The sequence below is a fragment of the Meriones unguiculatus genome, chromosome 1 (genome assembly GCF_030254825.1).
Source record: "Meriones unguiculatus strain TT.TT164.6M chromosome 1, Bangor_MerUng_6.1, whole genome shotgun sequence".
Classification (NCBI taxonomy): Eukaryota; Metazoa; Chordata; class Mammalia; order Rodentia; family Muridae; genus Meriones; species Meriones unguiculatus.
The window spans coordinates 63023401-63037679 of NC_083349.1; the positions used below are offsets into that span (position 1 = coordinate 63023401).

At 39.7% G+C, this 14279-nt stretch overlaps 1 protein-coding gene across 1 annotated transcript in view; it reads left to right on the plus strand.

Moving 5' to 3' along the window:
- Positions 1-14279, plus strand: part of Sorcs3 (sortilin related VPS10 domain containing receptor 3) — a 604602-nt gene that overhangs the window by 493744 nt on the left and 96579 nt on the right. The window contains exon 9 of the mRNA XM_060390926.1: positions 8371-8550. Within this exon, the coding sequence (XP_060246909.1) occupies positions 8371-8550 (180 nt within the window). The remainder of the gene's footprint in view (positions 1-8370; positions 8551-14279) is intronic.

A 14279-nucleotide genomic window follows, 5' to 3' on the forward strand; every position in this document is an offset into this window, starting at 1 on the left:
TACTTTCCATGAGGCTTCATAAAACCCAGATGTCTGAACTGTTTATCTGTAACAAGGCCCCATTTGCTTTCTTAGTCTCACAAGTGATTAGCTGAACTGCTGTCCTACTAACCGCTGTGGACAAAATGCCTGATAATTTGACCTGACCAAAATTAAATCTGACTTCACTGTTGCTCTCTGTCCTTGAACTTTGCCTACCCTCAAGGGTGTTCAGGTAACTGAGAGCTTAGGAAAACAGTGCGGTAAGAGGCAGCCATCTGCCTGACATTACATCAATTCTGAGTATCGCCTGGCCTCAAAGAAAATGCCTCTTCCGCTCCATCATGTATTCTGCGTGCCCTCTAAACATCCAGTCCTTTTTTTTTAATTGTAATTTTCCATTTTTTATTAATTTTTTTATTTTTATTAATTACAGTTTATTCACTCCCCCCCCCCCCCGTGTAGCTCCCTCCCACTTCCCCTCCCAATCCCACCTTCCATATCTCCACCCATGTCCCTCCCCAAGTCCACCAATGAGGGAGGTCCTCCTCCCCTTCCCTCTGATCCTAGTCTATCAGGTCTCATCAGGAGTGGCTGCATTATCTTTCTTTGTGGCCTGATAAGGCTGCTTCCCCCTCAGGGTAAGGTGATCAAAGAGCAGGCCAATCAGTTCATGTCAGAGACAATACCTGTTCCCATTATTATGGAACCCACTTGGACACTGAACTGCCATGGGCTACACCTGTTCAGGGGTTCTAGGTTATCTCTATGAATGGTCCTTGGCTGGAGTATCAGTCTTAGAAAAGACCCCTGTTCCAAGATAATTTTGCTTTTGTTGCACTCCTTGTGGAGCTCCAATCCTCTCCAGGTCTTACTATTTCCCACTTCTTTCATTAGAGTCCCTGCACTCTGCCCAAAGTTTGGCTATAAGTCTCAGCATCTACTCTGATACCCTGCAGGGTAGAGCCTTTCAGAGGCCCTCTGTGGTAGGCTAATGTCCTGTTCCCTGTTTTCTCCCTCTTCTAATGTCCATCCTCTTTGCCTTTCTGAATGGGTATTGAGCAACTTATCCAGAGTCCTTGTTCTTGATTAGTTTCTTTAGGTGTACAGATTTTAGTATGTTTATCCTATATTATATATCTAATATCTACTTATGAGTGTCTTTCTGCTTCTGGGATACCTCACTCAGGATGACCTTTTCCAGTTCCCACCATCTGCCTGCAAATTTCATGATTTCCTTGTTTTTTATTTCTTAGTAATATTCCATTGTGAAGATGTACCACGATTTCTGTATCCTTTCCTCAACCGAGGGGCATCTGAGTTGTTTCCAGCTTCTGTCTATTACAAATAAAGCTGCTACAAACATGGTTGAGCAAATGTCATTGTTGTATACTTGAACATCTTTTGGATATATGACTAGGAATAGTATAGCTGGATCTTGAGGAAGCACTATTCTTAATTGTCTGAAAAAGCGCCAGATTGAATTCCAAAGTGGTTGTACAAGATTATATTCCCACCAGAAATGGAGGAGAGTTCCCCTTTCTCCACATCCTCTCCAACATGTGTTGTCACTTTGAGTTATTCATCTTAGCCATTCTGATGGGTGTAAGGTGAAATCCCAGGGTTGTTTTGATTTGCATTTCCCTGATGACTAAGCATTTCTTTAAGCGTTTCTCTGTCATTCCATATTCCTCTATTGAGAATTCTCTGTTTAGCTCTGAACCCCACTTTTAATTGGATTAATTGATTTGTTGCTTTTTTAAAAGTAACTCTTGGGGTTGGGGAGAGGTTTTATAAATAAAATACTTGCCATGTAAATGTGAGAGTTCAGAGCTTGCCACCATTATATTTGCTCACACATAATCCCTCTTTTGGAGAAGCAGAGTCAGGGGCTTTCCTTAAGCAAGCTAGTCAAACTATACCAGCTTGTATTTTAGAAAATACAAAAACAAAAAACACCCTGCCTCAATAACAAAGTAGATAATCATTGAAGAGGAAGACACCTGAAGTCAAATTCTAGTTTCCACACACAAGTACCTACATATATGTGAACACACATACACATAAACACATATGCCACACACACATACACATGCAACAAAGAGCAAATTATATACAGATCATCCTGAGTGAGGTATCCCAGAAGCAGAAAGACATAAACGGTATATACTCACTTATAAGTGGATACTAGACCTATAATATAGGATAAACATACTAAAATCTGTACACCTAAAGAAGCTAAGCAAGAAGGAAGACCCTAGGTAAGATGATCAGTTCTCACTCAGAAAGACAAACGGGATGAACACTGGAAGAAGGAGAAAACAGGAAACCAGGATGGAGCCTACCACAGAGGACCCCTGAAAGACTCTACCTGCAGTGTATCAAAGCAGATGCGGTGACTCATAACCAAATTTTGGGCAGAGTGCAGGGAATCTGATTAAAGAAGGGGGAGATAGTGGGACCTGGAGAGGACAGGAGCTCCACAAGGAGAGCAACAGAACCAAAATATCTGGGCACAGGATCTTTTCTGAGACTGATACTCCAACCAAGTATCATGTATGGAGATAACCTAGAACCCCTGCTCAGATGTAGACCATGACAGCTCAGTATCCAAGTGAGTTCCCTAGTAATGGGAACAAGGACTGCCTCTGACATGAACTCAGTGGCAGGCTTTTTGATCTCCCCCCCTCTGAGGGGGGAGCAGCCTTGCCAGGCCATAGAGGAGGACAATGCATCCAGTCTTGAAAATACCTGATAAGCTAGGGTCAGATGGAAGGGAAGGAGGACCCCCCCCCCCTTTTAGTGGACTTGGAGAGGGGAATGGGAAGAGATGAGGGAGGGAGGGTGGAATTGGGAGGCGGCTATAGCTGGGATACAAAAATGAATAAACTGGAATTAATATAAAAATAAAAATTTAATTAAAAAGAAATATATAGAAATAAAAGAAAACAAAAAATTTAAAAACAATTCTCAGCAAGGCATGATGGTACATAGGTACTATCTCAATACTTGGGAGGTAGAGCCAGGAGGATCTGTAACTCCAGGCCAGCCTTGACCATGTAGTGAGTTTGAAGCCAGCATGGGATCCATTAAACCCTTTTATAAAACTAAACAAACCAAAGCAGTTCTTTCTGAAGTACTTGAAGACATTATATCAAAGTCTGCAACACTTTTTCCTTATCTAAGTTGGAGTTTGCAGTAACTTGACAATAGAATGCAGTTAGTCCCATTGTGAGTAATAAAAGACAGGAGGGAGCTATTTTTCTAACATTATTATAAAAAGTAGTGACAGGGATATTATCTTTTGTCTCCTTAACCTCCACAGATCTGGTAGGTCACAGCCACTATTCTTAAAGATTTTTGTGTAATCCTACTCTGTTCATTCCCATTCACTCTTTCATCTATTGCTAGGTGCTGCATGTCCTCCCATCCACCCAGTGTGTCCTTAAAATCCTGCAGCCATCTTTACTAGTGACCACCTATGTGTCATCCTTACCTTACATCTCTAAGCTTCAGTGTCGTCATCTGCCTCTGTAGGATATTTGGTTTAATGCTCCCTCCCCACAGTCCTTACTGATGCTCTTTTGCCTTTCTGTATGCCCTTCTTCTAACCATCTTTCTGTGGTAAATACTCCTAAATTCGTCTTACTGTCTGTAGGTTCTCTGAGAGAGTTCATCCACTTTTTTTATATTGGAGAGTAATGCATGAGCAGCCACAGCCTGTATCTCACCACTGCCAATCCCTTAATGGAACTTCCTTTTCAAAGTGCATCCTTTCACTAGCCTTGTTTCAGAAGCCCAGAAATGAGCTAGTATCGGTTTTGTTGTCCTTGTGTCTCGTCTTTCTCTTTATTTACTTTCATACCCCTTTATTTACTTTGTAAACTTTAGTTATGTGTATGCTCTATAGAAAATCCTTTGGAAAATAAATACTAAAGATAGAGTAATAAAAAAAGAGAGGCTTTTGTTCCCTGGAAGCATGGTATCCAATGAGAGAGAAAGATATTAAATAATTAGGTGTAATTACATCCCTAATCCCAAATGTAAAGCATGATATCTAAAAACAAAGAGCCCTGTTTTACAAGTCAGACAATGTAGGTGCCTTCCTTTTCTAAATTTTAGAAATTTCTAAATTTTTAGTAAATTTTCTAATATCCCACCAATCCATTTTACAGAGACAGCACTAAGAACCTACTTCCTTAGTGCAGCTCTTCACACACCCTGTACTTCCTGTCAAGTAAAGGTTAGATGTGCTTCACAAAAGTGCTTGTGATGTACCACCTCTATTTTTACCTTCTGGATGTGCAGAGCCCTAAACCTGTGCTCTTGAGCACTCCTTTCTCTCTCACCCGTAACCCTCCTTTCTTATCACGCATGTTGCTTTAGTGTAGCATTCAGTTAGGATTGAGAAAATCGAAGAATATATATAATGTCTTCACCATTGGGGCATCTGCTTAGGGACATCTTTGATGCAGGCTTTATTTATCTTTCCTTCTTCTTCTTACCTTCAGTGTGATGTCCAAGAAGGTAGGAAATAATCACATAGGTGTTTAGGTAAAGTTTTTGGAGGACCAGGACATTAAAAAACAAACAGGAACAGGGAAGTATTTCATTAGTGTTTACTTCAAAAGATCCAGCTTTTGTTTGTTTTGCGGAATCATTGTTGAAATGGTAGGGAATATTATTGATCACCACTTTCCAAATAACATATGTGCTTACTTGCGAGGCTTTTCAAGTTGTTGTAGCATTAGCAGATTTCCATTTCAATATATTCTTACTATGTTTTCCTTCCTCTGTTTTCACCCTTTATCACCATATCTCTCCCTGTGTGTTTTCAGGACCAGCAAACAGGAAAGTAATACATGCTTTGCAATTCAATTGAGGTATCTTCTTTGAAGAAAACATTTTGTGATTGTCCATAACCATGTTGGACTAATTTTAATTAATGCTGCCTTTTTATTAAAGATTTAATATTGCAGTTATTATCTGTTGATTTCATGTTAACCCATGAACCATTTAGATAGAGTTCATATGCAAGCATGAACTACTTTTGGCCCATGGTTATATCATCCTAAGATAGCTATGATGTGGCTTAATGAAAATCTATGAACTTACTTAAGACATTATTAGATTTTTTGAAATAAAATTTGTGACTCAACTGTGTGGTTCTTTAATGAAAACTTTTTTGTAGATGACAGTGTGCTGTTGAAATATTAGAAAGTTGTACATGGTTGGTGAAACATTTCAAAGTGATTCCATAGGACCATTTGGAAGACTTGTTCGGGTGATAAACTACAAGTTCTCCTCTCCACTAGGCATTTTTATTCACGAGCTAAAACAGTGAGACCTATGTCTGCCTGCTATGATATCTCAAGGACTTTCTGGACATGTTCTCCTCTTATCCTAGTTATTTAGGAGGCAGAAGTAGGAAGATTCTTTCAGTCCAGGAACTTAGGCTAGCCTGGACATCTTAGTTACTTAGTTAGTCCCCATTGCTGTGATAACAACACCTTGGTAGAAGTAGCTTAATGGAAAAGGGGGCTTGTTTTGGTTCATAATTCAAGATTATAATCCCTTGTGGTGGGAAAGTCACAGTAGGAGATTAAAACTGTCCGTCACATTGAACACAGAGTCACAAAGCAGAGGGTAGTAAATGCTTGTGCTCAGCTTCCTTTCTCTCTCCGGCACAACCCTGGATTCCAGCCTAGGGAATAGTGCCGCCCACAGTGAGGCTTCTAATATCATGTAACCTAATCAACATACTCTATCTAACACTGGCATGTACAGAGGTCTGTCCCCCCGGGTAATTATAGCTCTGGAGTTGACTGTCGAGGTCATCCATTATAGTCTGTAGCATAGCAAAGGCCCTGTCTCTTCAATGAGAAAATAATGAACAAATTGATGAAGATCTATAGGTCATTTTGATCACATTGAAATTATATCTTTAGCAACATACTGCTTAAAGAGTTAGTTTCCTGATTAAATCTTAGTAACATCACTTGTCAGGTAAGTGACTGACAAAAAAGATACTTCTCCGGAGGGCAATAGAGAATCTTAGACATGAAAGATGTTCTATTTTCTTATGCTGGAAGCTGAGGACCTGCTCGTCAGCTGGCACAGCCTCAGGACAGCATTTACCTAATATTCAGTCACAGCAAAGCTGGCTGCCTCTAACCCTGACCATTCCATGGTGTTCTTAGTTCTTTTCTCCCCACTTACTTTACATTAGTTTAGTCTGAAATAACTTAGCTCATTCATTTTTACGACCAAAACATCTGGGGAAACCCAAACATTTCTATTGCATTTTTAACAGGGTAAGTGAATTTAATTCGAGTTTCCTGCAGCTGCCTTTCCCCCTCCTACTGGGTTCGTGGGCATTCGCTCCACACCTACACAACACAATTTCATCACATGGTTTTCAGGAGTAAAACCTCTCTCTATTTTAAAGTAGTTCAGCAGGAACCTGTAATTCTACAAGATACATGAGCACAAATGAGCAAGTTAAGTCTGAGTCAAGGTGACTTAGAAAGTTCAAGGCTGGAACTACTAATAAATGACTTCTAATAAAAGGTCTAGGCTTTGTCTTCCTACTTTTTCTACCTTCCTGTTTTCCAGAGCATATGGCTTATGCCTTAATAATGTGGGGGAGGGACTGACTACAGTGCTGACATCACTAGTGCCTCTTTTCACTCAAAATGGATTCTGGGAAAGGTAGACACACCTTGATTATTAGTTTGCTATTGGCTCCAGTTTCCCATGGTGCCATTAGTAGTACATTTTCCCACACACAAGCGTAGTTCTCCATCCGTGAGCTGATATATGCTGCATACACCATATTCATGCATTTTAATGTCATCGTTTTAAACAGAAGTTTAACATGCCAGCATGTCCTCCTGATAAGTGCGTACTCTTTTGGTGTGGACCTGAATGTGTCATCATTATACACTGCCCAGTTATGTATGCGGTATGGTCTTTGTAAATTATTTTTCAATTGTGAATTATTAAATTAGATTTTAGGAATAACATAGACCAGGATTAGAAACTAAAATGAATGCAAGGACCGTGCATGTAAGGCTAGCATTCAAGGAGTAAAGCATAAGAATATTGATTCATCCAGGATGGAGACCCCCGTGGTACCACGTTCACCCAGAAGCCTAGAGATTTAGTTTTCCATACAGAACAAACTGACATTTGCCATCATTCTCTACTTTACTGGTTGCTGATTTAAAATCACTGATAACTTTCCCAGATAAGACCGTTTGTGCATAGCCTTATTGTAGCATGTTAGGCCGCGTTTGGCTGATAGCCCTAGGAGGCCAGCTCTTTTCTGAAGGGAAACAGAGGAGGAGTGGATCTGGGGAGAGGGGCTGAGCACTTGGAGGAACAGAGGGAGGGGAACTGAGGTCAGGATATAATATATGAGAGAAGAATATTTAAAAGAAAAAGAAAAGAAAAGAAATCTCTGATGTAAAAAGTATGTATTCAAATGAAGTTCACCATTATGCCAGAGTCAGGCCCTCGGATAGCCACAGTCTAGTTCTGTCATTTGCTATTTGGACAGTTTGGAGCATTTGATGAACTGCTGTGTGCCTTAGCTTACTCCAGAAATGGTAATAATCATCCTCTCTCCATCATAGCATTATCTGACTTTTAATTTAAAAATGTTTTGAAGGTCAGAATAGTGGCCAAGTAGGTGCTTTGATTTTCACTCCTCAGGGAGAAAGTTGAAATTCGCAGAGGCTGACAGTCATCTGTCTCACAGCAGCGGTGCTTACAGTGAGACCCAGGGCACCAAGCTCCAGGCTGAGTGTGATTACGCACCGAGCCTAATTTTATCTCATTTGCAGCAGGCTCTCCCTTAACCTCACTTAAGTAACATACAGAACTCCTGGACACACAATAGCTTCACGCCGCTTGGTGAGGCTGGAGGTCTATAGCCAGACCCATTTAGCCTCCGTGCCAACCATTTGATACTGAAGATTCTAAAGGAAAGCACTGTATTGCAAGATTCAAAACCGTAGTGAGGACCAAGAGATAGGACAGGGCTGCTGCACCACGCGTGTGCGTGTCCTCCTGGAAGACCAGAAGCCTGTTAGTACTAACACTAACTTCCAGATATAAAAATAAAAAACGAGCAGGGATGAATCCCTTGAAACCGTAGGAAATGATACCCTCTAAAGCCCCTTGCAGCCATCTTGCTGTCACTTAGCAAGGAACAGAAATCATGATGCTCACGATTTATAGCCTTAGTCCAACACGGAACTGCTTAACATTGCCTATAACTCAAGACTTTCCTCAACCATTTCACAAGGTATCATAATTACCGGAGGTCCCAGTGGGGGGTAGAGCTGTGGTGATGTACCTTTTCACAGGTCTTCTGTCTCATTATAGGACATGCACATCATCAGTACAGACGAAAACCAAGTGTTTGCAGCTGTCCAAGAATGGAACCAGAATGACACCTACAACCTCTACATCTCGGACACACGTGGGATCTACTTTACCCTGGCTATGGAGAACATTAAGAGCAGCCGAGGTCTCATGGGAAACATCATTATTGAATTATATGAGGTATGTAGCCAAAATTATCCCTCCCTGGACTGACCTTTCTTTTCCACGTGTTTTAACTTTATAAGCACAAGCGCAGTAATCCTGTGCTCGACCCCAGCTGTTTCACATGGCAACTGCAACTTTGGGGCAAGGATGCAACCTCTTTGTTTGTACCCCAGTGGCAGAGAAATAGAGGCAAAAACGCTTTTCTGGCAGTGTTATTGTGAGATGGGTGGTATGGTGAGCGTAAGGGACGGACTGTGTCGGTGAAGTCTGTGTTCTCATATGTGTGGTCATGCCGGAACTGAAGGCACACAGCATAGAGGATGTCTTTCAGGAGACTTTCAGAACTCCATGCTTCCTGTTGTGTACCTTTCTAAAGAAAAAAGAATACTAATCACATGTAGAAATTATTTTTTAAATGATGCTTATAAACAATTTAGAGGAAAAGAGGGAAAAATGAAAAGAAACAGCTGGTAAGTGACTAATGCTACAATACGGTATAATGAAAATTTTGCCTTATATGAGTGCATCACATATATATGTATGTAAATATATACATCTGTGTATGTACATATGTACAATGAAATAAAAAATATACAAAATATATTAATTCATGCAAAAATATATTTCAGCTAAAGGACATTTTCTCTAGGAATTCACATGAGTCCACACAGAAATTAAAGGACAATTAATTACAGCTACCTAGAGATATGATGCTTCCTTGTGTCTTTAAAGTCAGTGTTTGACCTTTGACAGTACTAGAAAGAGAAATGGTGGTGTGACCAGGATTATCCTAGGATTGTGATAGGCTACATCTTGCAAAGAGAGCGTCTTATGTGCCGAGAGTAAACAGTGGCTGGTGGTTAAACCCACATAGGTTGTGTTATCTGGCTGGGCCCTCAGGTAACCTGGATGAGCTTTGCTCTGGAGGACTCCCCTGGCTTCAAAGCAAAGGTGGCTGTTGGGACCAGAGGCAGAGCAGAAGCTTCAGTACATGGTCCTGTAGCATCCTCTTGTTAATGTTTGTCCATGTTCTAGCATCTGCCATTGGTTTCTGAGTTGTCTACTTATTTATCACATAGTTCCTACCAGGTCCCCAGCTCCACACCCATTCCTAACTTCATGCATTCTTTTCTGCTTTTTTTTTTCATATTCCGCTGAATTCAATTAGTGCTGCCCATAGCTGCACATGTGTGGGGCTGTCCACTGGAGCACAGTCAACTTATCACATGCCATGTTCCTAAAGTAAACTGGATCTCTCTCCCCTAGCAACTGCCATGTGTCAAACAGCATTCTAACCAGGGTTGGGAACTCATTTGACCTACCCTCATCCATGCTGGGATGTTCACTGCCTTTATCTTGTGCAAGTCTGAAACAATTCTCTTGAACAACAATGGCTTATTTGAGGAAATATCCATGTTTCTTCATAGATTTGTGAAGACTGGTAGCAAAGTCTAAATGGTATAGATAACTTTGATAAACTTACATTCCTTTACCTTCAACCTAATCAAGAGACAGAAATAGACCTATAGACCTTGGTTATTAACAGTAACTTACATCCAAGGTATGGTTTGGAGGAATACACCCAAGATTCAGGGCATTCCAGCTTCCTGTTTTTACATGTTTGTAAGCATGATTATTCATGTCCCTGTGTTCTGACCCAAAAAGAAAACAGACATTGCCACAGATGACCTCATACCAAAAAAAAAAAAAAAAAAAGAGAGAGAGAGAGCGAGAAGAAGAAGAAGAACAACAACAACCTGGAAATCATGGTGTCAGTTTCTAATCTCAACACTCAAATAACTGAAGCAAGAGGATCATGACTTCAAGTCTAGGCTAGGCTACATAGAGAGAAAGAATCCAGATAGATAGATGGATAGACTGACAGACAGACAGATAAATAGATGGATAGATAGACAGACAGACAAATAATAAAAGCAAAAAGGAAGAAATCAGTGTGCCCTTGACATGATGCATGAGTTTGCCTTTGTGATGTTCATCCTTTGTCTCTTGGTGATTTAGAACCTTAAGATGCTGATCTGAAGCAGGGCATGAATCAGTATTAAGAATATACTCAGATCCATGTAGTCTTTTTTTTCTATCACTACTGAAGCTGATCTTGTATTTTCAGTGTCTCTGGAGAACATGCATGGCGTTACTGCTTTAATAGAGAAAAAAATCATACTAGGAAGGCAATACCTCTAAAGCAAGCTCTGTGAGCCTGCCCTCTACTCAATTTTGCCATAGTTGATTATGTCTGTACTCTGTGTTCAAACTCATGACAAACCCTTCTGGGAGCTTATATTCTAGTCTGCTGGGTTTTGAATGGGAGAGTAAACAACTTGCCTGTTTCACCTGCCTAACTGAAGAAGAGAGGAATAAAGCCAATGGATGTCATAGCCTTTTGTGTTTGTTTACTATTGAGATTGTGTTTTAACTTATTAATTGTTATATAAGATGATGTTTCCCACAATTACACTCATGCATTTAGCCCTAGGCATAAATAGTGAATCAAACATTGTTTGCTGGAAGTGTGATTCTGAGCAGCAGTGAGGTACAGCAAGCTTATATGGATTATTCGGGTGGATTCCAAACCAAGGGAGATCATGATGAGCTCTATATGCCCAGTTTTTTCTCTCAGAGTGACCCATTTTCTTATCAATCCCATTGATACACACTAAAGGAAGTATTGGAGAAGTCTGATCCATCCTGTGTGTTAAGAACAGTATGAACCAAGGGCTAGACAGACAGGTTAAATTTTAGATAAAATGTGCTAGCCATTCTAATTATACAGAATAGTGCTTGTCAGGGACATGGGTGAGAACTGGATAATTGATTAGATTTCAGATTCTAGAAGGCATTTAATAATAAGTGAATAAATTGGAGCCTGACATTATCTAGACCATGACCATATTGAAGATTTTTAATGGATGATGCTGTTTTGCACCTGGAGATACACTCTGGTTTGGAGATAAAGCTCATTTTAATTGGTCTCCAGGGGTCATTAGGATTTAACCTTATTCACTGGAGTTTCTTATACATAGATAGAGGGTGAGAATGGGAACCATATGGCCAGTTAGCAAAGAGAATACATTTCTTTTGACTTCAAGCGCCCTTGAGTAATGCATCTGGAAAAAGCAGTAAATTTTTCGTGTAATTCTGCTAAATACATACACTTTAACCAAATGTGTTTTGTCTGGCGTTATGAGCTCTGATGCGTAATGACAGCCTACTGGTCAGGTATATGTGATCCTCCTGGGATAGGGACCACAGTCTACTGTATTAGAAGCATTATTCTGCTATAGTGTGGAGTCACATGGGAGGAAGTTGAATTCTAACTTGAAAAATTTGTAGCATCTTAAAGGTGCCTTGGATTCAGTGATGGGCTTCTGGAGAAAGGGTTTAGGGAGCTAGAGTAAGATAAGTGAAAATCCATTTTCATAGAAGACTGAGTGGCATTGTGGAGTAGTGGGGATAAAGGTTATGGAGATGCTGGTTCAGACTTGACACTTAGTCCATTCAGAGGTGGGCATTCAGCCTGGGTTTGTTCTCTCACACTTCCATCATCAGCAGATATTTACACCTGTGCTTATCCAGGTTAATTTGTGACTTTGTTTTATAATAAGGTACCACAGCTCTTCCCCTTCTTTGAAAGAAAAGAGGTTCTCTCAGGAAACTGCCCGATAGATATCTGCCGGCTTGGGTCTGCTTCAAACAGCTAACATTACTGGTGCAGTAGTCCATCTTCTGTATTAACCTCACGTGCTGCTTGACAGCAGAGAGAGGGCAATGAGAGAAATACCAGGAGAGATTTTTCTAGTTTGCCTTGACATGAGGGTTCCTTGGAGAAGGCAGTAGACCAACTCCACTGAACTCCCTCTAACCAGAAAAGACTGACACAATTTTGAGGACCAATCCACTGCAATAATCTCCAGCTATGGAAGTTCCTTTGTTAATTTATCCTCTAATTCCACCTTCAAAATACAATATCTCCATTGCTGTAATTGTGTAGAGGAGAAAACAGTGTTTGATAATTAAATCATTGGTCTCTTCTTCAGGTGCCAAAAGCCTACTTCTTTAAAACGTGTTGACCATGAATCAGTTGAATTTAGTACTTTGTGTTTTTACTTGTATTCTGACAATTTTTTTATACAAAGTCTCATTGTGAGTTTTTTCATATTCCTAAAAAATGTCCCACAAATATTTATTCCAGAACCCACAGCTGGTCTATGAATTCTCAGTCTGATTAATTTTCTTTGATGCTTTCTCCTAATATTAAGTATTCAAGTTATAACTCCTTGAGATAACATCAGATTAGCCATAATGCCTTAGGCCGACAATGTAAACTACAATAAATACATGTTTGGTGCCTGGCATGGTGGTTATGCTTTCAGTCTCAGGCGTTGTGTAGAGGCAGGCTGATTCTTGTGAGTTCAAGGGATGTCTGATCTACATAGAGATGGCCAGGCCAGCCAGGGTTATATAGTGAGATCCTTGCTCTAAAAATAAAATCCATAAGCAACATATAGACTTCAAAATTATTACATCAAAAATTTAAAAGTGAAAAATGAATATTATAGTAGTAATATGTTCAATATCAGTAGAAATTATACAGATTATTTTTTTGTTTTATATTTGCTCAAGAGGAAAAATACTAATGAAGTATCTTATATATTTTTCATGCCAACCCTGAAAACTCAAGGTTATATTTCATACTTCCAACCTACTTCAAATCATGTACTAAATTTTACCTGAAGTAGTTGATCTGTAGTTATATTTTATAAAACTTATTATAGGTAAAGGATAGTCACATACTTATGAATATACTTGGCCAGTAACCAAACTGATTATCAACTCAAACTACTTTTGATTAAAATTAAATAAAATGCTAACAGTCCCTTACTCTCACTTGCTAGCTATATATGTGACCAGTGGTTCCATGGTGAGTTTCACAGTCCTAAATCGCAGATATATCAATGTTTCCCTTTCTGGTGTGGGCATGTTTTCCAAATGACTATAAAGTTACAGGGTCCTGCAGAACTGAATAGGTTGGCTCACACCACTCAATTAGGATGCTGTGATGCTGCATTTGAAAGTCAATGAATGTCTGGCTAAAATGTCACTTTCCCCTCTAACCTTTGTGCTTTTTACAATTTTCAGAAAAGAAAAATAATTAATGTGCAATAAAACATATATACACTTTTTGGGGTATGGTTCTGTGAGGTTTGATAGGTACATGAGGGTGTATAACTAACTTCACAATAACGACGTGGAAGGAATCCATTTCCCAGAGTCTTGGATTTAATGTTCTTTGGCACATACTCAATCCTTGCACCAACCTTTCCCACTGAGAAACATCTGGTTGACTTCTCCTGGTCTCCAGCTTTGCCTTTTGTGTAGAGACACTTAGTGGAATAATATAAAATGTGAGCTTCGGAGTCTAGCTTCCCTTGGTCTAGAAGCTAGTGTCATTCCACATGAGTGTGCTATAGTTATTCTTCACCAGTTGAAGAACTTCTAGGTTGCTTCCAGCTTTTTATGATTGTGATTAAAACATCTATTAATATCCATATGAATATTACCTTAAATGTAAAGATAGATTGTAAAAAAATATGACAATATGGTCATGAAGCCATCAACGTGTTTGTAAAGTGAACGTTCATTTTGAGGGTATGAGTGTTGTCATTGTTTCACACATTCCTCAACACCTGGTATTATCAGATGTGTGTGTAAATGTGTGTGTGTAT